Below are 26251 nucleotides of genomic sequence, written 5' to 3'. Positions count from 1 at the left end.
GGGCGTGCATCCCTTGATCGACATCCAATCTATCTTCCCACGTGAAGAACTTCACTCCATTTTCATATCCCTAATAGGAAAGGCCTCGGTACCCAATCCGTCCTTCCACTTTTATTGCTACCTATACTACATTTACTAGTATTCATTATACTAGTTGTATGTCACCTACATTACACCTGCATGATCTGCATGATCTGATTGACTGGATACCTCGCATTATTTCTTCCTCTGTGGTCCTCTGTCAATTTCCGCCAATTTTTAGTCTGCTTGTTGCATGTCAGATGTTGCAAGGCGTGAGGTCAGAGCGGGACCCTGAAGTATCCCGGACGCTTAACCCGTCCATACTACGTACTTTATACTCCGCCTACCGCGGGATTTCCTATCACCTCTGAACAGACTGATCCTTAATGGAGATGCAGAGTCGACGTCGAAGGGCTGCTCCCATGCCGGAGCCACAGCTAATTCCGCCCGTAGCGCGGAATCGCCGCCCTCGTCCATTATTGATTTTGTTATTGTTTACCTCTTTCCTAGCATTGTTCTTTCTGCTTCTTCCGGAAAACTCGTTCAGCTCATGGACTACTCCATCACTGCATCATCAGCAATTCAATGAAGTGGTGTCCCGCCCGAGGATAGTACTTCATCCTGATGATCATGTGTATCGGCCGACGGTGACACAGTACTTCAATTGGAGCGTCACGTCGGGGTTGCGCAGGCCTGATGGTGTGTTGAAGCGGATATACTTGATTAATGGTACCTACTACAGGCCTGATATTGCTAAAAAAAAAAGACCTCACTAATTTGCGAGTAGATCTCTTTCCAGGTCCTACTATCGAGGCCCGGTCTGGGGACACTCTGATTATTACTGTAACTAATGATCTGTCCGAGGACCCAATTACCATTCATTGGCATGGCCTTCATATAGCGAGTAAGTAGTATTTCATGTCCATCGCACATTTGACTAACCAAAACAGATGATATGGATGGGGCCACAGGGGTGACACAAAGCCCTATCGTTCCTGGAGGCCGATTCGTCTATAATCTCACCATCCCCTCCGACCAGAGCGGAACCTTTTGGTATCATGCCCATGCTGGTCTTGCAAGGGGGGGGATGGCCTATATGGTGGACTAGTCGTTCATTCTCCAGCCTCCAAGTCTGCTATCCGCGGTCTATGGACTCGGAACCGCAGCGATGCTCAAAGATTTGGCTATGAGAAGGAACTTCTGCTCCTTATTGGCGACTGGTACCACCGTCCCGCAAAAGATGTGCTAGCCTGGTATATGACTCCGGGGAATTTTGGCAACGAGGTATGTTCGTGATTTTGAGAATGAATGGCCTTCTGACGATGGTGTAGCCCGTGCCTGACTCGCTTCTGATTAATGGAGCTGGTTATTTTGATTGTTCCATGGCAGTTCCCGCTCGTCCCTTGGACTGTATTGAACAGGATATGAACTCTTCTCTTCTTCACCTCGATCCTGATACTGCTTATCGAATCCGAGTCGTGAACACAGGGTATTGACTATCTACAAATTCGCTAAGATGGTCACTGACTTCCAACAGAGCCTTGGCTGGCTTCAGCCTGATCTTAGATAAAGAGAATTTTGATATTGTCCAGATGGACAGTGTTGATGTTGCCCGCGACGAGCAGCAACCCGATATCAACTCCGCCGGCATCTTACATCCAGGCCAACGCATGGATTTTGTGCTTCGCCAGCCACTTCACGATTACGACTCGTCCGTTATGACAGTTCAGCTAGACGAAGGGTACAAATGCTGCTATAAATTATGAAATCAGGGCTAATAATCTACAGATGCTTCAAATATGTCAATCCGGCATTAACACCACTCCAGTCCTTCCCAATAATTTACAAATCTACCTTCCAAAAGACCATATTAACACCAGAAACGCGCAAAAAAATCAATCTAGAAAAAATTCCTTCTAGCCCCGCTATCCTCAAATCTCTCCCGCGAAGGGCAGATCAGACACAAGTGGTCTACACCAAGATCCAAAAACTAGCCCGCAACCACAACATCCCCTTCGGATATTTCAACCAAACAACCTGGAAACCACAAAAGGATCCATTCACCCCACTAAGAAACCTTCCACGCAGTCAATGGGACTCGAATCAGCTTTCTTTCAGTACGCCTGACGCTGCATGGATAGATCTGGTCGTGAATAACTTGGATGAAGGTCCCCACCCATTCCATCTGGTGAATTTGCTTTCAGTTTCTCTATACTACATTATTGACTAACACCTTCCATAGCACGGCCATCACTTTTATATTCTTGCCATCCAAGAGCCATTCGGGTGGGGTTCTTACAGCCCTTTCGAAGACATCTTTCCTCCGGGCTTGGAGCCTGATGAACATAATGATGCAAATGAGCCTTATCAGCCGTATGACCTGGCGAAGGCGTCTCTTCGGGATACCGTTCAGATCCCAAGCCGTGGTTATGCTGTGCTGCGTTTCCGGGCTGATAATCCTGGTGTTTGGCTCTTTCACTGTCATATCTTGTGGCATATGGCTACTGGCATGGCCATGCTGGTCGATGTTCAAGGTGATCCGGCAGGTCAGATTGCACATGCCTCAGGATGAGGTGCATGTATTGTCTACTAATAAGATCATACGTGAAACAAAAGCGAAGAAATGCATTCAACTTTAATTTTGAGCCGAGTTGACTGGTGACAGCTACTCCTACTTATCTGACAAGAGAAAGCAAACTCAACGCTCCTAAGAATAAAATGTAGCGTAACATAATGAGGAGTTCGAGTTGTGTGTGATAGGAATATGGACCCGAAACAGCCCCGACACAAGAAGGGGTTTCCCAAAGAATGTGAACCGCCCGGGAACGCCAAACCCTGAATAAGTACCTACAAGAAAACAAGGGGACCAATAGGAAGGAGACAGCGCATAGATAAAAGAGGACAGACCGGCGTCACCAGGTTTGGTGGACGGAAGAAATGATTCAAACAGCAGTAGCCCACTCCACCACTTCCAGGGCACAAACAACGAGAAAGAGGGTAGATGGGAGGATCCTGAAAGATTAGTTAGCATAGATTCAATTAAATCGTAATATATTGGAACATACCAGACAACATAGCTCTGGAAAAGAATTTTGGACATGGCGCCTACGTAAACGTTGTTGATCTGGCAAATCTGCGCCAGTTGCAGTGCCGAGGGGGCACCGGTGAGAAGGAAGCAAACGATTATGAAGATGGGATCGTCCAGAATACTGATCGGCACAAATTTCGCCAGCAGAGCAAGGAATGGTGCCATGATCAGAGTCGGGAGTAGCATACGAGCCAGTAACGAGGCAATGATGAGTTTGCGCTCCGCCTTCGGGTGTTCAATGTCGGCAAGAGCCTCTTCGGGAAGGGTGTTCCGCGCGAGATTGGCACCCAAAACGACCAGGATGAGCGGTACGGCGACCTGGGCATTTTGCTCGACGGCACGAGTGACCGAGTTGCGGACGAAGGTACCCTTGTCGAAAAAGAGGTGTTGCAGGGCTGGGACCGAGGCCACGACTATAGCCGTCAGCATTGCCCATAGGGGCGGGTTCATGAAGCCCCACAGGCCTAGGAGAAAGCGGGAGATGCTATGGGTGGTAGCTGAGAGGGTCTTCTGAACCCGTGTTGGGAGGCTTCCAAATACGGCCGCTGCCTTCTTGCTCGCAAATGCCCGGGTCTTTTCACAACCGCGACGAATAGACGCTTTCCATCGTTGGATCAAGGTCTGCTCTGATTCTTCGGAGGTGGTCTCCACGTTGGGGAATGACATGATGTCTCCTGTGCTTTGTCGCGGAAGGAAAAGTCCAGTTGGGGGAGACCCGATTGCACTTGATGGCCTATCAGAGTGGTGATCTTCATCTCCGGAAGTAGTAGAGTTCGTTGAGGAGATTTTGCTGTATGAATATTTGCCAGTCCCAACTGGTGTTGCTTCCCCGGAGTGGAACCCATCGCTGGGCTCACCGTGACCGTCAGGGTTGAGTAAATCATCCGAATTCCGCGTTTGGACTAGTGGCTCATCTGGGTTGTCCGTGTAGCGTGCATGGCCCTGTTCGATACGTGACTGATCGGACTCGCTATCTTCCTCTAGGTATCGCTCCTTCGGGGCCAAAAGGACATGGTACCCCCAGCTCCAGCGTACGAGCTGTCCCAACTGTTGAAAGATAAGCAGATAAAGGATACCTCGAGCCGCAACTTCGTCGTCATTGTCGTTTGGTACTTGGTCCCAATGAAGGCCTTTAAGAGTCTTGGAGAGGGAGATGACAAGGGATATAGGGAGAGAGTTAGAGTTTCCAAAGACCTATATGAGAAGCATACATTAGGTTCCAGTAAATCGCGCCGAGGAGAGGTTAGACTTACCGCCATGGCCGTCACAAAGTTCGATTGGCGTTTCTTGAACCGACAGCACCTCGTCACCACGAAGGCGCAGAAGTATGAGACACATGTTTGAACGATAAATATTAGAGGAATAATGGCCAGGTCAGTGATTTTCTCTGCTGTCAATTGGGAGCCGAGCTTGATGAAGACTATGGATTTGGGTTAGTGATTGTAGGTTGATGCGATGGGATAAATCCACCTACTCAGGCATGGGGTGAACAAAATGACGTTAAGATTTGCCACAAATTTTTGAGCATCTGCATCGAAGAGTCCTTGTCTGGCAACGATGTAGCCTGGGAGAGAGACACATACTACCTCCAGGACGGCCTCGAAGACCAGTAGGCAGAGGTGAACGAATGAGGGGTGCTTGTTGTGCATACCAGCGCCAGTAGCCATTATGCTGCTAACGTCTATCTGGTCCTGAGGGAAGCCATTATATTGGAATGACCGAGGCGCAGTAAAAATGGCCATCGAGATTGACGGAGATGGTCCTTACAAGGGAAGTTGGTGGGAGGGAAAGAAAAAGAGGTGGTGAGATAAGCAAGATAAGTGATGAGCTAGCCAAGAACACGAAGGCAAACTTATTACTAGTTTGACCACCATTCTCGCAACAGATGAATAGAATGATATCTCAATATTACAGTGAATGTGGCGTAAATGGCGACAAAAGATATGCAGTATAACTATTCAGGTCAAGTGCGACTCTCTTGAAGGTCCAGTCCAGCGGTCCAATGACGCAAACACATAGTGTGGTCTGTGCTTTTAGCCGTTTTAGCTGCAGAGTCAAAATACCATGTTTTATATGAGACTATACAATAATAATTGATGATGTTTATGTTTTATGTTATTATGGATTGTCTTCTACCTTGAGAAGATACGGTAAAGCCGTGGATTTCCGAAGTGTTGGTGCCAAGCTCAGCTCAGCCTACAATGGACCCGCAGTGATCTACTCGCTTTCTCAAAACATGCCACGTCGGGGCAAACTGCTCAGTGGGATTCAGGCAGACATCTATGGATGGCTAGATCTCCTAAAACAAGGCAGACACAGCTGCACGGATCACCAAAATCACGGAGAGAGAGAGAGACAGAGGTCCGTGGAACCAAGTATATCGAAACAACAAAATCATTCAATTGTCTATAAAAGCAACATTTCCAAGGTTCCACGGCTGGTATAATACAAGGAAATCAAAAGAAAAAAAAATTAAAAGAGTTAATATGTAATAACCTTGGAATGGCCGGTTTAGGCTTCTTCCACAAACCCTAGCTTCTCACCAACTTTGATACGTTGACCCTTCTCAACACTCCATGTCCAACCGCCGGCGTTCTGGTCCGAATCTGCGTCAACAGATTTCTTGCCTAGCGGTGCCTCGAACACAAGAACGACGGTGCTTCCAAGTTGGAATCCACCCATTTCCTCGCCAGGTTGCAAAGGATGTCCATTCAAGGTCTTGCTAGCATGGCGGTAAGTGGCTTCCACGAACCCAGGATCTTTCTCCCCTCGCTCGGCCGCCTGAGCTGCGGCTAAATCAGCAGCAGTGTCGGTCAGCAGACTGTTGGTGCGCAATTCGGAGTCAAAGTTGATTTTTATCGAGCCCACATTGGTCGCGCCCACAGGTGTGTAACTAAAGAAACCCCAGCGCCAGCGACCGAGGAGCACCACACGCTCATTCAGAGTAAATAGACCTGGGAGGTGGCGTTGCAAATACGGAGACACAGAGTAGAGCTCACCAGCGAAGTGGCGGCGGCTCTCGACCACCCAGGCAGCTGGAGAGTGGAAGCGATGGTAGTCACCAGGAGCCAGGTAAATCACCATGTAGAAGAGACCGTGATTAGCAGCCGCCTTGGGCGCGTACCATGGGGTGCCTTCCCCGCGGGCCAGTTCCTCCTGAACTTTGGCCTCAGAGGTGGCCTTAGAATGAGTAGAGGCATCAATCGAAGCTTGTTTGTGGGTGTCTCCGGAGAGCAGGGACGGGATAGTATATGAAATTCCGTTCAAGCGTGCAAAGTCTTCATCAGATATCATGTTCTCCGCATCATTTTGAGTTCCTTCTGTCTTTGAATCAGTAAGCCGATTGCTGTGGTCGGCATGCGATGGTGTAGCCGATCCCAACAATGCATCCAAGCTGTAGGTCATACCCTTGACCTGCTCCACCTCATTTCGCTCAATCGTGCCGAATTGCAGAATACGACCGTCGGATGGGGATACTAGGGCTCGTGGGTCAGGGTCCAGAGGGCGCACACCGGGTTTCAGCTTGCGATAAAAGAAGGCTGCGAGGTTGGGATAGGTGTGCAGGTCAGGCTCCGCAACCTCACTGAGGTTGACACCAAAGACCCATGAGTAAAGCTTGAATCCAGGTACACGGAAATAGTAAGGTAGCTCAATTTCGTTGAAACGACCCCACCACCGCGACATGGCCTTCAGGGGTAGAGTGGATAGGAGCTGAACCTGCCAGGACCCAGTTGGCACAACTCGCGGGCGACGAGGTGGCCTTCTTCCATCTTCCCAATCTTCTCCAGCAGCTTCACGGGCTTCACGATCACGCTCTGCGCGCTGTGATTTGTAGAAGCTTAGAACTCCTAGCAAGCCGATGCCCAGGCCCACAGGGATGGGGTACCACTCCACCTTGGTATTTCGTAGGGCAAAACTCAGGCGAGATCCAAACCCACTCTTTTTGTTGTTTTCATGATTGTCTTGATATTGTCTCCATGATTTAGAAAAATGGCGCACGCTAGTCTTATGACGGGCAGTGGCTCGGAACGAAAGGACCTCCATGGATGCAACGCCCCCGGTTCGAGGGCAGTGGAGGAAATGGGATTTGCTGAGAAGGCACTTGGCCATCATGTAAAATCACTCCATGGAGACTCGGGTTAATCGCTTCCCCGAGGCTGTTTCACAAGATGTTTGGGACATGTTTTTTTCACGCGACATTACAATCGGCCTCACCGCCTTAAACACGTGTTATTGAATTGATCCTACCGCCTTCAGGCACGTGTATACTGCCTATCGCCACCTTGACATAATGATATTGTTTGTTGATCTGGATCTCCCCTCTTCACCCTCTTCTTATTTTCGCGCTTGACCTTTTTGCCTTTCAAAATTAGCCAACCCCATCTCTTCATTCTGTTCCAGTGAGCTGAACTAGTGCGGCTTCTAATCAGATATCTTACATCAGACCAGTGCCTAGTTACCACTCACGCAACCTGGTGCTACCATTTCACTGGATTCAAGCTCGCAAATCTGCCATCACTCCTTACCACCCCATTCTTCCTAGAGCTATGACAATCTAATCACCTACGCATCCCCGTACCCACCATGGCCCGCCCCACCATCGTGACATCCGATGCAGCTTCTGATCCTTCTACTCGTTCCACTATCACTCTTCATGTCTTGGTCCCTGCCCTCCCTCCCCCCAATAAATTCACTTTCCAAGACATCCTACTGTCCTCGACGGTTGATCAACTCCGTGATCGTCTCAAAGATGAAATTCCTTCACATCCCCCGTCATTTACACAGCGGTTGATCTACCTCGGTCGATCGATCGACCACCTTGGAACTCTGGCAGCTGTTTTCCATCCCGTTGTTGTATGTTTTTCTCCAATCTCAACGTTCTTCAACTTAACCTGAACTTTTCTAGTCTGAGGAATACACCATCCATCTTGCATTGCCACCATCTCTGCTGGACCGGAGCCTGTCCACCCCATCTCGCAATTCAGAAATACCAGTTACCCAAGTCCCATCCGTCAATTTGACAAATAATACGAGTGCCAGCCCTGATGGGCCATTTGTTAGTCCCCAGCCACTGCGTAACGCTCTTGAGACGCATGGACATCGTCTCAGGCCCCTCTTTAATACGAACCCAAACGATAGGACTACCAGGCGTTCGAGCATCTCTGGTGATATAGCAGCTCCTGACGCCCCTTCTGCTTTAGATGGTCATGGTGTGACAGATCTACCACCTGCATATTCCCATCTCAACCTTAGCCGTGCTCAAAACCTTAGCCAATTGTTGGCTCATATCCTGCAAATTGAATCAGAACTCGCGGTTGGTGTTTTGCCCACTATAGAAAGTCGGCTTCAGTTGCAGACCAGAGTACATGAATGCCAGCTCTCAATGGTGTCAAACCCAATAAACCACGAATTTATGCAACGTATCAGCTCTATCTATCGTCGTATCGATGACCTTTCTCATCCGGCTGGGATACATCAATTCGGACTGGATCCTGGAAGGCGATATTATTTGGCATCAGGCACCAATGGAACCCAGTCCCTAATCGTTCCCAACGAGTCTGCAGCCAATCCCGATGTTTTGAATTTACTGACTAGTTTATACCCCGGACGATTCAATGCAAATCTGGAACCGGCACCTAGACGTCTCGAACAAAACGTTTTCCGAGCGCAGCCAATCCCCGCCAATCAAGATCTTCGTCAGACAATCCCCGCGCAACAGAATGTTCCTCAGGTACCCCGTCAGGAAATTCCCGCCGGACAGAACGTTCCTCGGGTGATCCATGCCCGGCACCGCGGACGCTTCAATATTAACGAGGCCATAATGCGCCTCATGAGCCGTATGTGGCTTTTTAGCCAATTTATGCTTATTATTTACATGGCAAGCGATTCTGGAACTTGGACTCGTACTTTTATGATGCTTGTGTTTATGATCTATGCTTTGCTTCAGGCAACTGGCTTATCTGAGCAATTCCAGGGAGCGATAATTGCTCCCTTCCAGCGCTTTTTAGAACGACAGGCCCTTCGACCTGCAGCTCATCCTGTGCAAGAAGCGAGGCCCGCAAACAACTCCCTTGGTTATGTCATGGAGTCCATTTTGCTCCTCCTGGCTAGTCTTGTCCCGGGTATTGGTGAACAACGGGTCCAGGCTCATGCACGCTTGGAAGCTGAGCTTGAGGCCGAAAGGCTGCGCCAGGAAGTCGAGAATAATCAGGAAATTGAGAATCGCCAAGCTGAGCCTCCAGAGGAAGAAGAGCAGTGAAAACTCAGGAACCACACAAAACACCTTCAAAATGAGGATGTCCTAATATTATGACAAGCGATACCCCAGCCACTTTATCTTTCAGCTTTTTTGTCAATGGGTCGAACTTTATTCTCGGCAATCTTATGCACTTTCTAAAGATATCTAATTGATCTGAAAGAAAACCCTGCTTTGTTTTATTAAGTTGAGATAGTAGCGTCGTAAGTAAACCTCAATTATTTCAGAGGCTGATTGGATTTGAATGTATTTCTTTTATTTTAAAGTATTACTCCCCACGACTTTACTCCAAACTTTCCTTAGCGAACCCTTCATCTAAGCAGCAGACTTCTCCAGATCTGACGCCCATAAAGCTGCGCCGACCGTATTGGTGAATGAGAAAAGGATCGAAGCAAACGGAACCATCTCCAAAGCAGCAGCCGCAATTCCCATGCTATATAACTCAGTTAGTATGCGAAGATGAAGACAGATCCAACCAATACATATTGACCCACCCAGTGTACGCGGCCCGATTTTTATTCACCCATTCCTCTTGGCGGCGAGAATCCCAGGCTTTGAGTTGGAAATATCTTCCGTGAAGTCCTGGTCCAAGTCTCTTACCCTGCATAAACACATACAGAACTGTACCTACGACTGGAATCAGATTCAAAGGCAAGAGAATCAAAGATTTCAGGAGCGACCGAGGCATGATTCTGGAAATGGGCTTTGAGAACGCTTTTCCCAGCCTGGCCACTGCACTTATGCCTCCGAATTTGGGTTTGACCTCGCGTCCTTGAGCAACGAGGGGCTCCTGGCCTCGTGCGATCAGTGTAGCATCAAATGTATCCATCAAGGTTTCCTCTCCAACGAAGGAGCGCATGAGAATTCTGGTGAGAGTGGAACTTTCGGTGAGAACAAGCAAGGCTGCAGAAATAGCGGCCAAGGGGCCGCTGGTGAAAAACATGATTGCGAGCTGCGGAACGTAGGTGAAGAAGAACATGAAGGTTGTCACTCCCAGTCCAAGGCTTAGAGTTTGTCCAGCTTTGGAGACGAATGGTTGCCAGAGGTCTTTATGCATTGCGAAATAGAAAATTCCCTGTATTTCGAGGGTTAAATGAATAATTGAGATCTCTCATGGAGGCTTCGTACCTTGAATGGGTACAGGTAGGCACCTGACCTGGCGACATCCAGAGCAACTGTTTGGGCGTGTCTCGCCTCGTCCATAATGGCTTTCTCAAGTTTGTCAGGCATGGTGAAGGTGGGCTGTGAAGATTTAAAATGCAGAATGACGTTACTTGCCTTTATCGATAAGATATAAGATATTGCACGACCTCGGCTCTTATCACACCGCCCTAGATTTATAGGTCCAAGGTTCCCCGCAATAAACATCCTTGGTAAATCATTGTCACTATGCCACTGGACACCATCTATCTCACTCGCCATGGGGTAAGATCTTTGATTCTTCTTCGAGGGTCCAAGGCTTAAGCCTTACATATCTATATGGTCCTTGAGCCTTCCACTGTTCCTATACGCTAACTAACAGATACAGCACCGGCTCAGTTGGACAATAGACCTCCGCACAGGCATCTACAAATCACAATTTCCAACACCAACAGGGAATCCAGCCGATCCAGTACTGACATCACATGGTGTACAGCAATCTCATGAACTTGCGGAGCATATAGCTGGTCCTGACTTCCACCCAAAGCCCTTTCGCATCTATTCTAGTCCATTCTTTCGATGTCTTCAAACAATACAGCCCACAGTTGAGGAGCTAAAGAGGAAACAACAAGTTCCAACCCCCCTGGAAAGTCAAAATAATACATACGGATCCATTGATAAGGATGCAACTTTGGATGTTAGAATTGAAAATGGGCTGGGAGAATGGTTTGGCTCAACGAGCTTCTTTTACCATCCGCCTCATCCAACAACAAACACAATGCTTACACACTTCCCAACGTTGATTCCTCAAAACCCAGAATCAAAATATACCCCAATACTCCGGCCCTCTAGAAAAGGCGAGACAATCGCTCAACTGCACGACCGCATCGCCACTGTTCTAGATGGGATAATTACCGATCTGGATACAGAAATAACAGCCCTGGAATCAGCCCTTCCGCCCGAACAACGCCCCAGCAAATCAGTGCTGATCTGCGCACATGCGGCGCCACTGATTGCCATGGGCCGTGCCTTAACGGGCATCATGCCCCCGGACAGCTCTGAAGAAGACTTTCTTGTTTTCACGGCTGGGCTAAGCACGTTTCGGCGAAGAAATCACAGAGTTTCTAGATCTAGTAGCGCAGAACTTGGCGATTGTGGGCAAGTTCTGGCAGAAGAGACAGAGCTCATTCGTGCTAAGCGGACTCCGGATTGGAAAGGCGGACGTGGTGTTGGAGGTGGATGGGATTGCGTTGCTAATGGGGACTGTAGCTTTTTGAGCCAAGGTGCTGAACGTGGATGGTAAGTGTGTCGCTTTCTTGCTTATTCATATTCTCAAATGCGAGACTAATGATAGGACAGGCACTTCAATGGCGAAGAAGCTTTCAATACGGGTCCTATGGCACCACCATCGGAGCTATCTGCTTTTTCAGAGGCGAGTAGACCTGGCACAAAGCTTTGATTGAATCATTTTATTGAAATCTTTTCCTCTACTCGGAACTCAAGAGCAAGCTATCACTATTACTACGGTTAAAGTTGGTGATACAAAGTCGCAATGATATAGAGTAGATTTTGTTCAATGTTCATCTGTGATCGATGCCCTAATTCCTCAGAAACGCCAATTATTCGGCTTATAACGGTCAACAGGGATTGACGAACTAGTTATGCATCTAGTTATGCATAACTAAATAATCCCTGGTAAATATCTAGTTACCCGCGATCTTATTTCCTCACTGACATTCCATTGGCTAGTGTGATACCATACGATTCCCACTGTCACGTGCCAGATCTTATCTTTTCTCTTAAGAGTCATCATCGTGGATTTCAAGCTTCGGAAATATCAAGATCTGCTTTTTGAAGTGTGGGACTCTTTTTACATACTAAGATCAGTTCATAGAGCCTCATATGGATCATATTTGAACCGACAGACGTAAGAACGCCCGCGACCCAATCAGAGCCAATTGATTCAATTCAATCAGATAATCAACTTTCTGCTTATACAGCACCGATAAATATGACGACGGTGACACAAAGTCTGCCAAGTACTGCAATTGAGCTGTCAGCTCTAAACCAAAATGCCGAGGGTGAAAGACAGCGAAATGTGCCCTCAGCAGTCCTCCAACCAGAGCCAGAACAAGACGATGTCATGCAGCAATCTCTGCTTGCAGACTCGCAAGTTCCAGACGGTGGATATGGCTGGGTAGTAATTTTTGCCTGTGCGGTTCTGACGTTCTGGTTCGTCGGTACATCTTATACATGGGGTGTCATGCAAGCAGCTCTGGTAGATCGCAAGGGCTATTCGTCTTCGACACTGGCATTTGTTGGATCACTCAGCCCGTCTTGTATTTCGCTTCTGGCTGTGCCAAATGCAACTGTCGTCCGTAAAATTGGCGCGCGATTTACGGCGTTGTTGGGTATCACGCTTCTTGGACTGGGAAGTATTCTGAGCGGATTTGCTGTGAATAGTATCGCCTCACTATTCATTACTTGGGGATTTGTCGGTGGTCTCGGAACCAGCTTATGCTTCATGGTTCGTCTGGGTGTTTCTTTCTTCTTTGTTTCTGATTGCTTTGGCTGATTTATTTATTAGGTTGTTTCGGCAACCCCAGCACAGTATTTTAAGGTTAAACGTGGTGTCGCGAATGGCATTGTTTTTGCCGGTGGCGGCCTTGGTGGTACCGTGCTCAGCTTTCTTATTGATTCTCTGCTGTCAAGTATTGGAATCGCATGGACTTTCCGCATCCTCGGGTTTCTGATGATTGGAACTGGGCTGCCTGCCGCATACTTGATCAAGGAACGGGCACCTATCCAACGAACTAAGATGGTAGAATGGTATGAGGGCCTATTTCCCTTCTAAAGGAAAGACTACTGACTATTATAGGCGACTCTTCCGCGATTTTCGCTTCGTTGTTTTATTCTTTACGGGCGCAATTGGTACATTCCCCTTATACGTACCGACATTCTTCCTGCCTCTGTACACAAACTCTCTGGGCCTGCCATCAAGCGCCGGTGCAGGTCTAGTAGCCGCATTCAACTTCTCATCGGCCATCGGTCGTGTATCTTGTGGATTTGCGTGCGACAGGCTAGGTTCGCTAAACACGCTGTTTCTATCGCTTCTGTTTAGTGCTCTGAGCCTTTTCGTGCTATGGCCCGTCTCTACCTCGATTGGACCCCTGATTGCATTCGTGATCATCAATGGTGCAGCAAATGGCGGCTTCTTCTCAACTATGCCGACTGTTGTAGGTAATGTTTTCGGTTCTGCGCGAGTGTCTGTTGCTATGGGCATGATTGTTAGTGGTTGGCTTGGAGGGTACATCTTGGTAAATTAGCATTTGTCTCTAGTTGAGTAAGGAGCGATTATATGCTGACAATTCTTCATAATAGGGTGCTCCTATTGCTGGTTTCATTTTGAATGCTTCCGGTGGTCAAGAGAATGGAGTTGCTGCTTACAGGCCTGCTATCTTCTATGCTGGTTCAATGGCTACTGTGGCTACTATATTGGCTGGTCTGGTGCGTATGAAGGTCGATCGGAGAATCAAGAAGACTGTCTGACGTCGTAAGAACGACACTTTGGATTGGAGGTTTTGTACAGGCCACGCAGCCATCAGCTTACAAGATTGTATGGGAGCTTATATGGGATAGATCCACCAACGCCACTGCTCTGTCTACGATGACAAGAAAATGAGATCGTTGCTAGGATATGCAACTCTTGTCCTACGATTGATTCTGATCGGAGAGGACACCGAAGCGGAGATCTAGACACAATCAAGCGCATATTTCGTGTCCTGGTAGACAGATAGATGAATCTAGGTAAATGAATTATCCCCGTCCACCGGTCCGTTTAAATGCATTAACCGTGTCACTGCCAGTTCAAAAGTGCAGAAAAGTAGGCAGAAGAAAGTAGGCAGAAAACTCGTAAACCAAATTAAGAGTGATTGAAAGTGTGAAAAAGGATGCGGAAACTTCAAATTACTTTCTTGCTCTCACCTCGTTGAGAGAGCTCATATTAGATGTTCCAGGGTTGGTATGGATGGGTCGTGAACTGGTTACGTAACATACATGCAGCGTCTCGAACTCGAGCGCGTAGAACTACAGCGGACTACGATGTTTCAGTCTCAGTGTAAGTCCAAGATCATATTCACATTACAGAGTGACACTGAGAAGATAATATCAAAGCCTATACAAGGTCAAACAGACTTTTAATTTTTGTCCCAACGGCACAGTTGGTCTAATCTAGTAGAAGAAACCAAGGAGCTTGCCAGCAACGTGCTTGCGGCGAGCCTCCTCGTGGTCCATGATACCGGCGGAGGTAGTCAGGACAACGTAACCGAATTGACGGGAAGGAAGGAGCTGAGTGGCCCACTTCTCGAGGTCACGGAGCTGGACGGGGTAGCGGGGGTTGATGACACCACACTTGTTGAGACTGGAAAGAGACATTGTTAGATGATGATGGAAACTGGCGAGGAATGGAACATACCGGCCGTTCAACTGGATGACGATCTTGCCGGAACGGTGGTCATCGACCTCCTCGAACTCGCCAATGTAGCCTGAAGAAAAAAAAATAAAGTCAGTTATGTTGCGAGGATTTAAAAGTCGCCAAAAACAGGAAAGCGCCTGGAAACGTGTAAGATCTCCGCAGATCAATATATCGGACACTTAAAGGGCAAAGGTCGTGGGTTGATTGAGACCGTTCGCCTAGTTATCAGCCCGAAATGGGATCCTCCTCACAAAAACGGTAATACAGGATTATGAAAGAGAAAAAGGAGCAAAATTGGCGACTGAAAATTATCCATGAGACGTACCGTGCTTCTGCATGACGCTGAGGAACTTGACAATGACCTTGGAAGAAGGACGGATGAGAACCTGGCGCTTGCCGGCCTTCTCGGCGTTGTTCATGGCGTTGAGCGCATCGTTAAGGACGGAAGTCTTGACCATTTTGGCGGTATTGAATCGAGATTCTCAAATCGAAGATTGAAAAAAAGATAGGAGGTATCTACTGTCGAGAGAGGGGGCAAAGTCAGTCACAACTAGTCTTCAAGCATAAAGAGTGCCCCTTCCAAAAAGGAGTTTCTTCAGCCCGTGCCGGGATGGGAGATGCGTATCATATTGACATCCGAACACGAAGGAGCAGAAATTACCCTTTCGGGTTTTTTGAACGCTTCGTGCTGGAACTCGATATGATTTTCTCTCCCAGACTAGCTATGAGACTGATGAGTGGTCGGGGCGTTGATAGAGTACATACCTCGATGGATGGTCGGAAGCGGGTTGGAGAGGGAGAAGCGGAACTCGAGAGAAGTTTGATTGAACACCGTGCGCTAAGGGCTTTCAGGCGTATAAGCCCTTATCTATATCACGTGGTGATTACGCGAGATATAATAGTTTATGCCTGAGGCCTTAGTATAGGAGTCTTGCCACACCGCCTTTGCTAGAATGTCAAGCTGGACTGGAATGCCATCGAGTAAGAAAAATCTCGAGCCTGTCATCTTTTAACGAAGTGAGTAGGTAGTCTAGTCTCTAGGAGAAGTATATAGCATAGCAGCATGGATGTTGCTGGAGAAATGGGCAGAGTATAGTATACGGAGCATGGGATCAAATGCATAGCTTTTTGGAAGTGGCCTTCCTCGTAGGGAAAGGAACGGCATCATAGTTTGGGGGAGTTACATCAATTGGGCATACATGTATTTGGTGAATTTCGGGGGAGGGAGCGTACATGAGGTCTTGGGTTACATGAGGGGAATGCTAGTGAGCGCAAGGAGTCTTAGTCTAATTAAAAAGAGACTTGGGGAAAGGACAAGGAAATAGGTGGGTAAGTTGTGTAAATGTGTAACACGTTATTTCGCATGATAAAAAAGACATGAGGGGAATGGTAAGGGGAGGTGAAGGGTGAATGACAAAAAATGGAATTCATTCGATTGAGGCATCGGGGGTAATGCATTCATATGACGGGGGCTGGTGAAATAATTGGGCAAATGATCTCAGGGAGTACCAATCTCTGGATCTTGGAGAAGGGGAATGGGGATGGATGGGGGTTGATAACGAATAAAAAAGCAGTCAAGTTTACCCGTAGGTGAAAATCATCCTTGTCGACCATCAAGTACCAAATCAACACGAGGGCCTCAGGTTGCGCTGGGCCTTGACGTGTAAAGCCGTCTTTGCAGCTATTGCTTTCCTTCCAGACCTGTTCCCTGAAACTAATACGGGGATGGGAAAAGCTATTCATCCATACGATGAAAGCGCTAGACATGAATTTATGCCATGCCACCCAAGTTGACCTGGCGCTTGACTTGCTCACGAGTCCAACGAGCAGTCTCGATAGTCCGTGGGCTGTAGTGGCGGGTGGCGCGAGTCTCACGAATGAGGGAAGTGACCCAGTCATTACGGAAGAAGGAGATGAGCTCCCCGTTGGGGTAAGCGTCAGCAAGGTCACTATTAACAGGTTAGTCTTCAGATTGGAGATCATAATTCTTTAACGAAGTCACCTACCCAAGAACACCCATAGAGGAGCGCATCAGACCCTCGCTTCGGTTACCCTCTTGAGAGATGATGTGAAGCAGCTGGAAAATGGACTCGACAAACGGTTGGAGTTGAGTAACTGTAGATATCATTAGCATGACATATTCAATATGAAATTTTAAATAGTGAACGTACTCTGAGGGGTGCCCTTGTAAGAAAGGAGAATAGCTCCCCAAGCATCCATAATGCCCTCGCGCAGAGACACAATGTAATCAACCATATCCAAGGAAAGATCAGAGCTTGTGGTCACGGATGAGGCCTGCTGGAGGACTCCGCCAACAACGGACAGGTAGTTATCGAAGTGGGGAGTGCCAATAGCTTGGGCGATATCACCGAAGCACTCCAAAATAGCCGGCTTGAGCTGGTTGGTAGAAGTTCGGAGCACGTTGAGTAGGAGGTTCATGAACGTGTCGCAGAAAGGCTGAACTTTTTCGTTCAAGGCACGGGCAATGTCGCTGACAAGACCGATGGCCATGGAACAAAGACCCGTCTCATCTTGGTTGCCCAATGCGTTGTACAGGAAGGGTGTGAAGGACTCCATGTACTTGATGAAATCCTCATCCAGAGCACTGGCAACTGAACCGACAGTTGCGAAGACGGCATCCGGTACGCTGGACTTGGGACCAACAGTTGAGAGGGTCTCAAGCAAGACTTGCATGATACGGTCAGCCTGGGGTCTAATGTCACCCTCAAAGCGCTGGACAATAGCGAGAATAACGCTGATCAAGCTAGTCTGCATCTCCTCCAGGAGCATACGATCCTCGGTGTTGACGACCTGCTGCTGCATGGGAATGGTCTTCTGGAGACGCTGGATAATGACGTCCGAGAGAGAAGCAACCATGGCGAGGCTGTCATTGGCAGAGTTCATGACGAAAGAGTTCAGAACCTCATATCCAGCAGTACGAAGAGTGTTATCGGCATCCTGTCGCTCAGTCACAGCCAAGAGAGACTTGACACTGTCCTCGAAGTGCTTCGACAGAGGGTTGGTCTGGGAGCCATCATCGCCAGCGAAGCGATCGGCAACGTTCATGAGAGCCCAGCAGCAAGAACTGGCAATTTTGGGGCTGTTAGCAAGACCGTTGAAGAGGCAGGACATCAAAGGCTGCAGATGAACATCGGGGTCCAAAACCATTGGGCAGTTTTCACAAACGCGACCCAGAGCGTAAGCAGTGGAATCCCGGACCGAAACAGAGGTGTCCTCCATCATTCCCAGAAGCACGGGTAGAGCCTGCTTGATAAGAGGCTCCAGGACTGTGGGCTCGGGGCCATCCATAATGGCACCAAATGCAGCAACAGCAGCATCCCGGCGGTGCCAGTCCTCATTGCGGATGTTCTCCTCAACGAAGGCGACAACTGGAGTGATCACCTCACCAGTGACACACTGAGAGTAGAGCTGCAGGGCCTGGTAGGCCGCACGCGACACATTGTACTCATCATCACCAGCATCCTCGTCTTGGCGGCACATAGCCTGCAGCAAAACGGGAATAACCTCACGAGTGGCAATGCGAGCAAAGCCGAAGAAGGGGCGGGCCTCAGTACCATCCTGTTGAGCCTAAATATACGACGTCAGTGAGTTATTGTTCAAAACTTTGTGACACACAATCCCGCAACATACCTCAGCGTTGTCATCCTCAATGGCAATCTCCTCCTCGCAGACAGTGCACCAGAACTCGATGGCCAACTTGGAGACCTCCTCTTCCTCGCTCTTCATACCCATGATGCTCAAGCCAAAGAGAGCCTTCTCCATGTAGAAGCTCATCTTGTCGTAGTAAGCGCCCATGACACGGTTCAGACAGCCAAAAGCACCGGCCTGGACACGCAACTCATCAGCCTGTGTGGCCTCGCAGATGACCTGCATAATGTAGTTGCGCTCTCCCTCATTCTCCATGTTGGTGCGCACGAAATCGACGGCGTCACTGAGAGCGGCAATAGCGGCGTAGCGAACCTCCATGTTCGGCTCCTCGCGCCGAGCGCCTTGAACAACGGCAGTCAAGATAGAGTTGGAGTGGGCGGCCAAGCTGGCACGAAGGTCAGGATCTTGAGATTCACAGATGTAACCAATAGTAGCAAGAGACGACTGCTTCAGGGCGTCAGTTCCGCTTGCAACGTTCTGCACAAGAGTAGGCATAAGGTCGGGCCACTCATTTCGCGGCAACTCGATCGCGGCGATCGAAACAATCAATGTAGCAGCGGCATTTCCAGCTCGCGTATTAGGTGAGTGCAAGGACTTGAGCGCAAGCTCTTTAACCTGTGACTTGGTTTCGGGGTTGATCTGTTGGATCCATCGCTGCTGCACCTCCTGCAACTTGGCCTGGTCTCGGAAAGTGAATGCGTTTTTCAATGCAATACCGGCAGCGACACGGATGTGAGGGGGGCTGTCTTCGTTTGCCAGTTCGTGGCCGAGGGTAAGAAGGTAGGTAGCCTAGAGAGCGTAAAAACGGGTGTTAGCACTGCAAGGGCAAGGGTCGAGTATGGGGGTATTAATAGCATTTTGTTCAACTCGTTTCAGAGAAATGATTGAGATGACCGAAACGGATGGGGAATGGAGTCACATACAAAGTCGACCTCAGCGGCGTGGGCGAGCTGTTGCTCAGCGTTGGTACGTTCGGCCGCATCTGCAGGAAAATAAAGCCGTTAGCGATGATTTTCAAACTTTCAGTACTCCAGAAGAGGAGAACTCTTAGGAAGTATTAGGATCCAAGATCTACCTGGTGCGAGAGTGCTCTCCAGCACCTGACGAGCGTCCATGGTGGCAGGCGAGAGATGTGGGGGTGAATGAAGAAAAAAAGAAAGGTGAGGAAAAAGAAAGACTTTAAGCGCGTGCGGTGCCTTCTCGACTTAGGTGGACACAGGCACACGAATTAAAAGTCCACTTGGGGGTGTTGAGATGGGTGGAAGTTGAATCCCTGGTGGATGTGGAAGGCACGGGGGTTGTTTGTGGATATGACGAGGCATGCACCAAGTTCCTGCGACGGGACACAGAGAAAGAAGTAGGTGCCTTGGATGCACGACCAAGATAAGAGGAAAGTAAGTAAACAACGTAGAATCTCCGGAAGTGAGATAGACAAGTATTTTTAAGGTATTTGAAATTTGTCAAAAGAGAAAGCGCAGATTTTCATCTTTCGGAAAAGACCAGATGGGGGGATGAGGTTGTAGGTAAGTTGACACCTCAGGCCGAAGTAGCAAGATGATGCGATTGGTTGGATTGTGGTTTCACGTGACTTGTGCCTGAGGTGTCGACTTCCCTTGCTCGTCTATATTTTGTGTTTTTTTGCTTTTGTTCGACAACCAAAAGCCCATTTTATTCTATATTTAATTAGCGACGATGAGACCACCCCCTGCTTATATGACAATAAAATTTTATACAACATATGATATGGTGGTGTACCTATGTCTTTTGCAATAGTAATAAATGCCCCTCCATAGCATTTGCTTGTTTTGATTTTTCCTCGTTGAAACCTACACATTGTTCTCTCTGTGGCCCCAGCGACCGATCCGTTAGCCCTGGCCACACACAATCCTTTTTCAGTGGGGAATTCAGTCTTAGTGGATATGTCAGAACCTTGGGCAGAAATTTCTCTGTTTCTAGAATAGTCTACGGAGTAGAGTCAGGCAAGGGTTGACAATAATATACCAAGTAGAAGCCACATACCTAGTTAGTTCAGATACGTGAGTAGTTTATAGACCCTGAAGAAATTCGGGATAAGTACATACTTGAGACGAATAATATAATATAAAATTAGATATTAATCCGTTGGGATCAAAGTAATCAATACTATTCCACCTAGCAACACCTAACTTCGCCATGTTTAAAGCTAGTTATTCTCTTTATCCTCATTCTCCAAATCTTCCTTCATGGCTTCTTCATCCGGCCCTTTCAGTAGCTCTTCCGGCATAACACCATCCATATCGAATACATCATATCGGAATCCATCTCCATACAAAACACAAACAGCCCGTCGGCACTTCCGGCCATTGGTAGACACATGAATCGGTTTAGACTTGAGACCCGACACTGGGAAGACATGTCGAACCATGCCGGCGTCGTACAGCATCGACATTTCAAGTGCTAGTGTTTCAGTTTCAGGTCTGAACTCGGATTTCGTATGATGGGCGCCACAGGCAGTGTAGCCTAGTGTGAAGGGTTGCAGACCGGGCTCTTCGGATGGATGTTGGGCAGATGCGGGTTGGAAGGGGATGTTGATTAGATACGAGATTCCTTCTGTCCAGGTCATTAGTAGCTAGACTTGGACTTCATGTGGGAAAGTTTCAAAGACTTACTCTTGTCCATCCAGAGGATCATAAGGGTATCATCATCGACAAATTGTAGCTGTCGCACTTCTCCCTCGCCAAGGCTGAATGCTGACACAGATGTACTGCGTGTCGAACTAACGCCGTTGCTGGAGTCAAGTACGGTGCGGTAGATGTAAACTAGGTGCTTAGATGCGAATGATCGAGTCACGGCATAAATGGAGCAAGGGCCTCCATCTTCAGCCTCCTAAATAATTGTCAGCAAACTAAGCTTTTCAAATTCCCGAGCAGATCTCACTTCATAACAAATCTTGAGGTCCAAGATGCTTTGATCACAATCCTCATGGAGTGTAAGTGGGGACCGATGTAGAATTCCCCTGCGCTGTGTCTCAGCAATCTCCGCATAAACCTTTTCAAACTGAATTTCCAGCCGCTTAGTCAAGTCATTGAGCTTAGGAGAGTCCACCGTCGACGTATCACCACCATGATTCAGGAGCTTGCGTTTCTGAGCGAACAACAACTTGACTTGGTCGTAAAAGGACTGGTCATGGCCATCCGGAAGCCACTTGTCCGTGGCCGGGGCTTGAGATACAGGTGCTCCGAGCATGGGGAGCTGACGGATGTAGTTGCGCAGCTCACTTTTTCGAAGAGCTCCTGTGATGTATTTTACAGTGGTGGGAATTTCGTAAAGATCTCTTTTGCCCACAAGTTCTTCCATTGTCTGGCCGAGCGGGTCGCTGTTGAGAATGAGGATTTCGTGCCGGAGCCAGCGAGAGAAAGCGGCAAATTGATGAAGCTCCTCGTTAGAATGAATAAGAATTTTATGGGCCAGGAGATGCAGGCAGTCTAAAGTCTCAACGATGGCGTTGAGCTTGGGTGTGTCCAGGCCAAGTACATCGCTGAGCTTTTGAAATTTCGACAATCCAACCAGTCGGCTAAGAAGAATCTGGCTCCGCTCTAGTGCTGGGATGAGAGATTCGTGCGTCAATCGTCGAATGCCTTCGTAGCCCACTGAGACAGCCTTGTCCCATCTCGCATGTCCCTGAATTCTAGATTAGTAGCCATTCGTAATACCTGATATATTGCAGCATATCTCATACCCTCTCGCCGATAATATCAACCAGGAACTCTTTCATGGGCTCAAAGCAATTGCCCGTAGCAGCAAGGTGATAGATAGCAGTGGTAAAGTCACACTGACATTTTTCTTGCAAGTCTTCGTTAATGCTGCGGATAAACCGCGCCGGCAACTCCTGCGCATTCTTCCATTCTAATTCAATACTTCGCTGCACCTGGCCAATGTACCGTAGCAGATTCTGGAGCTGCGTAGTCTTGGACGCAAGAAGAGACAAGTATCGACCCGACTTGGTTATGAAACGAAGATCCAGTGTGATGAGGTCAAGGGGAGCACGGGAATTGCCTGCAGCAGATGATGCCAGCAAGGCATGCGTCGAGCTCAGCGAATGCGAAGCGTGGTTAAGAATCTGGCATGACTCGGCCAGTCCAGTCGAGTCGCTAACGCAGATTGTGCCGATTTCAAACCGATCAAAGATACGGAGGTGGATGGTGCCGTCATCGAAGCCGACAAACAGCACATCTACCGTATCACTAGCCTCCCGTGTAGATGAATGGAAGATAGAATCGATTGACGCAAGCGAGCTGAATAAATCTTCCCCCGCACCCGTCGCGGGCAATATACTCAGCTTAGGCAGAGAGCTTTCGATGTCCAGCAACGCGAGCTCCCTGGGCAGATCAGCTTTGAGCAAAGCAGATGCTCTTGAAGGATGAGTGCTCGTATCCAGCAAGTCATCAAGCGAGATGTGACCTGATTCAAGATGGTTTTGAGCGCCTTCACTGTCGGTGAAATTGACGCCCCATCCCAAATATGTGACTCTCGGCGATGTTTTGTTATCTGAAGTCTTCTCATTATCACTCGGTGCCTTGGTGGCAGGGTAGTGGTGCACTGTCTTTCCATTGTATGCGCTCATAATACGAATAGAGCCGTCTCCACACGCGACGGCGAGGAAGCGGCCGTTCGGCTTCCATGCAAGAGTTCTTATCTCTCCATCTTTCTCATCTTCGCCTAGGTAGGGATCACCTTTCCAAGAACCACTGAACAGTTGTTGCCCATTTAAACGGTACACGCTCAGCTCATCCTTCTCTGATGATAGAGCAATCAGGTCCATCGAGGGACAATAGGCCAGGGTGCTTGTTTTGCATGCTGCCGGAAGGGACTTCCCGCCGACTGCTGTGAGGTGAGGAACTTCAGGCTCCATGATCACTTCTGATGATTTTAAATTAAATTCCAGCCCATTCTGCTATAGAAATGAGGCGCGGCACTTCGTCAAACTTGGCTGATGAAGTTGTTGATCGCGGGTGGATCGCGATTCTTGGCGCGTTCCGAGGTTGTGTAAGTGTAGAATGATCGCATTTCTCGCAGATGTGAAGTAAAATCTAACATGACATACTTGGACAATTATTTCAATATCAACTGTCAATTTACTTCTGACGTTTCATTTGAATTATTTCGCAGGCTTAGAATCATTTGTTGAACTCGGTATTTGTAATTTCAAATTAAATTTGTACAGACACAACTAGTGACCAGCACCGGGAATGTTCTACAGATGTGTATATGCTTAATGCTATTTTAGAAGGGCTCTCCGTCCATCTCAACATGAATCATGTTCTCCAGATAGCTGAGTTCGTCAATAAGCTCTTGCATCGTCGCTTGACCGCGGAACGATGCTTCGCTATGTCGAGAATGTCCCCGATAGCTATATGTATCGGAATCGCCTCTATCAGGATCTGAGAGGACAACAGGAGACCCGTCTCGAGGCTCTGATAAAGACAGTGCCGTCATGGATTCAAGGGCACTGAATAGCGCTGCATGGCGTTTAGGATTGCTTTCAACTTCGTCCATCTGCTCGATGCCGAGACCGGGAGACGATAAGGAGACGGTAAGTTTCGGGAGTGACACGGCTGTCCACGGTGGAATATCGCCAGTTGCAGAGTTCGGGGATGATGGCTTGGAATGGGCGGTGAGATGTGGCGTGTTAGGCTCGGTATTCGTTGCTGCGTCGTTCGCAGAGTCGAGATCGGGTGTTTTCCAGTAGTCCACGGCTGGAGACTGATTGACCTGATTGGATATAGATGTGTATTTGAATACCATCGACCCGGGAGAGTTCAAGCCATCTTCATCATCGGTGTCATCAGTGCTCCATTCTGAAAATCTGCTCCCCTGGATAAGACGGGAGTGGATGGACTCGTCAACTGTGAGACTAGAGAAATGGCTGCGTAGGATCTCTTCACTCATCGCCTTATCAGTCTCATCGATCGCACGTACAGCTTCATCCATGACAGATGAAGGAGTATTGGGCAGTGTAGGTAGCCGCTTTCCATTAAAATCTGTCCAGGTCGGCGTCGGCAGATCCGCCGATTTCGGTAAACTCAGCGTATCCTTCATTACACATGTTTCATCGACTGTGCTCAGATCAGCACTAGCAGCAGCAACATTTGAAGATGATCTTCCGAGTTGTGGACGTGTGACCACAGTGAGGACACTCCGAGGCTGTGCTCCAGTTCCACCATTGGCCGTCAGCGCACGACGACTTTGAATAGTCGATGAATTCAAGTTGTTGGTGAGAGCAACTGGAGGGGAACCAACACTGGGATTGAGGAAGATGCCAGGGAAATTGCGATCCTCAATGGCTGGCTCCTGCTGGTCATGATGCCGAATCACACGGGACCGTGGGGGGAAACTGAGCGTGCTTCTTTTGACTTCTTGTTTCTGTAAGTCGCGCTATTCGGCTGAGAAACACTTCGATGCATCATCGCATGGACTGGAGATATGTTGAGAGCCGTGGCAGAGCGTTGGTGAGCACTCGACTCGGAGGTCTGCAGACGGGTCGGACTTGGCTTGGGTGGTTTCCGGGGGTTCATAAACTTGTCATCCGGGTTCATTGTACGATAATCCATATTCTGTGAGCTGTTGCTGTTCGAGCGGCCATGCGAACTATCCGGCAAGATGATTGGCACGTTCAGTACGTTCACCGGCTGTCCAGGAAGCAAAGGGCATTTGCTCGAGATTACCTCTGCCGGGTTACAGTATTCCATATCGTCGTTCAGCAAGTACTGATATCTGGTTAGCTATATCCTTTCGATCCATGGTCATACCAACCTACATAGTACCAATATGTTGCGCCCATCTTGAGCCCACCTGTACGCCATTGAGTCTGCCCAGTGGACCCATCACCCATGATATCTGTGATTGTATGACATCCACGCCAATGACCGGGTCCAATGCGCCTGTCCGGATCCATAGGATATGGCTTTGAGAAATTGTCCCATGATCCAAGCAATTTCACCGATCGGATATTGGGATTGGTAATTCTAAGGACCTGGTCAGCAAAGCAAGTCCAAACAAAGATAATTCATACTTACAATAAGAAAGTCATGAGGGTAGTAGATGTCATAGATGCCAAAATCTTTTGTAAAAGATAGACGAGAAAGGAAAAAGACAAAAAATAAAAGGGTTAACGGAAGCACCGAAAAGTAAGCAAATATGCAGATGAAAAGAAGGTAGAAATGATCAAAGCGAGGGACAAAAAACACCTGTGTAGAGTGCTGTATAAAGAATGCAATGCAATACAAGGCAGGAAAGAAAAAGACAGGAAAGAAAAGAAAGGGACACAATATTGAGTAGGAAAGAAGGCACACAATAATCAAGCCATTCGAGGTCCACTCAACCTAATATAGTCTGGTAAAGCACCATGCAATGGGTCAGAATCCAAGTAAACAAAATATTATGCTTAAAGACAGACAGCTCAGTGCAGACGGGTACCTGTTTCAGAGGTAATGACAGATCTAAGAATAAAACAGTTCGTGGCTCGTTTCGAGTCGAGGAATATGGACGAATAACAGTAATGGATCACAATCAAGCCATGACTGGATGGATCCAAGACCAAGAGGAGAGAGTAGAAGCGATTGTG

The 26251-nt window shown here is 48.2% G+C and overlaps 11 protein-coding genes across 11 annotated transcripts; 4 read left to right on the top strand and 7 right to left on the bottom strand.

Annotated features, from left to right (window-relative positions):
- Positions 1–407: 407 nt before the first annotated feature.
- On the top strand, positions 408–2593 carry N7495_002194 (multicopper oxidase-domain-containing protein; the record flags this gene model as incomplete). The annotated part of the gene is made up of 8 exons (XM_057204863.1): positions 408–750; positions 809–925; positions 972–1091; positions 1145–1305; positions 1353–1510; positions 1559–1762; positions 1810–2209; positions 2264–2593. 8 exons carry the CDS (start codon positions 408–410, stop codon positions 2591–2593), a joined length of 1833 nt encoding a protein of 610 aa, XP_057065470.1.
- A 370-nt stretch (positions 2594–2963) lies between these two features.
- N7495_002193 (Auxin Efflux Carrier superfamily) lies at positions 2964–4851 on the bottom strand (the record flags this gene model as incomplete). The annotated part of the gene is made up of 4 exons (XM_057204862.1): positions 2964–3033; positions 3087–4303; positions 4363–4529; positions 4584–4851. 4 exons carry the CDS (start codon positions 4849–4851, stop codon positions 2964–2966), a joined length of 1722 nt encoding a protein of 573 aa, XP_057065469.1.
- A 769-nt stretch (positions 4852–5620) lies between these two features.
- N7495_002192 (phosphatidylserine decarboxylase 1) lies at positions 5621–7219 on the bottom strand (the record flags this gene model as incomplete). The annotated part of the gene is made up of 1 exon (XM_057204861.1): positions 5621–7219. One exon carries the CDS (start codon positions 7217–7219, stop codon positions 5621–5623), a length of 1599 nt encoding a protein of 532 aa, XP_057065468.1.
- Positions 7220–7693: 474 nt separating this feature from the next.
- N7495_002191 (uncharacterized protein) lies at positions 7694–9368 on the top strand (the record flags this gene model as incomplete). The annotated part of the gene is made up of 2 exons (XM_057204860.1): positions 7694–7963; positions 8016–9368. The coding sequence occupies 2 exons, from the start codon at positions 7694–7696 to the stop codon at positions 9366–9368; spliced, it is 1623 nt and encodes a 540-aa protein (XP_057065467.1).
- Positions 9369–9680: 312 nt separating this feature from the next.
- On the bottom strand, positions 9681–10595 carry N7495_002190 (uncharacterized protein; the record flags this gene model as incomplete). The annotated part of the gene is made up of 3 exons (XM_057204859.1): positions 9681–9798; positions 9860–10440; positions 10494–10595. The coding sequence occupies 3 exons, from the start codon at positions 10593–10595 to the stop codon at positions 9681–9683; spliced, it is 801 nt and encodes a 266-aa protein (XP_057065466.1).
- Positions 10596–10754: 159 nt separating this feature from the next.
- N7495_002189 (uncharacterized protein) lies at positions 10755–11964 on the top strand (the record flags this gene model as incomplete). The annotated part of the gene is made up of 3 exons (XM_057204858.1): positions 10755–10790; positions 10894–11804; positions 11865–11964. 3 exons carry the CDS (start codon positions 10755–10757, stop codon positions 11962–11964), a joined length of 1047 nt encoding a protein of 348 aa, XP_057065465.1.
- A 552-nt stretch (positions 11965–12516) lies between these two features.
- On the top strand, positions 12517–14054 carry N7495_002188 (uncharacterized protein; the record flags this gene model as incomplete). The annotated part of the gene is made up of 4 exons (XM_057204857.1): positions 12517–13032; positions 13093–13334; positions 13384–13822; positions 13887–14054. The coding sequence occupies 4 exons, from the start codon at positions 12517–12519 to the stop codon at positions 14052–14054; spliced, it is 1365 nt and encodes a 454-aa protein (XP_057065464.1).
- Positions 14055–14735: 681 nt separating this feature from the next.
- Positions 14736–15437, bottom strand: N7495_002187 (40S ribosomal protein uS8; the record flags this gene model as incomplete). Its single annotated transcript, XM_057204856.1, has 3 exons — positions 14736–14925; positions 14980–15049; positions 15305–15437. The coding sequence occupies 3 exons, from the start codon at positions 15435–15437 to the stop codon at positions 14736–14738; spliced, it is 393 nt and encodes a 130-aa protein (XP_057065463.1).
- A 1313-nt stretch (positions 15438–16750) lies between these two features.
- On the bottom strand, positions 16751–19763 carry N7495_002186 (karyopherin beta; the record flags this gene model as incomplete). Its single annotated transcript, XM_057204855.1, has 6 exons — positions 16751–16928; positions 16986–17094; positions 17151–18567; positions 18631–19437; positions 19572–19630; positions 19724–19763. 6 exons carry the CDS (start codon positions 19761–19763, stop codon positions 16751–16753), a joined length of 2610 nt encoding a protein of 869 aa, XP_057065462.1.
- A 1067-nt stretch (positions 19764–20830) lies between these two features.
- Positions 20831–23539, bottom strand: N7495_002185 (uncharacterized protein; the record flags this gene model as incomplete). Its single annotated transcript, XM_057204854.1, has 4 exons — positions 20831–21237; positions 21297–21513; positions 21565–22308; positions 22367–23539. 4 exons carry the CDS (start codon positions 23537–23539, stop codon positions 20831–20833), a joined length of 2541 nt encoding a protein of 846 aa, XP_057065461.1.
- Positions 23540–23910: 371 nt separating this feature from the next.
- Positions 23911–25745, bottom strand: N7495_002184 (uncharacterized protein; the record flags this gene model as incomplete). Its single annotated transcript, XM_057204853.1, has 4 exons — positions 23911–24981; positions 25005–25394; positions 25445–25660; positions 25704–25745. Coding segments are annotated over 4 exons (1719 nt in total), but the record flags the coding sequence as incomplete, so codon positions are not given.
- Between the last annotated feature and the right edge of the window lie 506 nt (positions 25746–26251).

Source organism: Penicillium taxi (assembly GCF_028828555.1).
Source record: "Penicillium taxi strain IBT 34144 chromosome Unknown utg000002l_segment0_segment0, whole genome shotgun sequence".
Taxonomy (NCBI): Eukaryota; Fungi; Ascomycota; class Eurotiomycetes; order Eurotiales; family Aspergillaceae; genus Penicillium; species Penicillium taxi.
The sequence above is the reverse complement of the archived record's forward strand: the minus strand, read 5'-3'. Positions and strand labels throughout refer to the sequence as shown.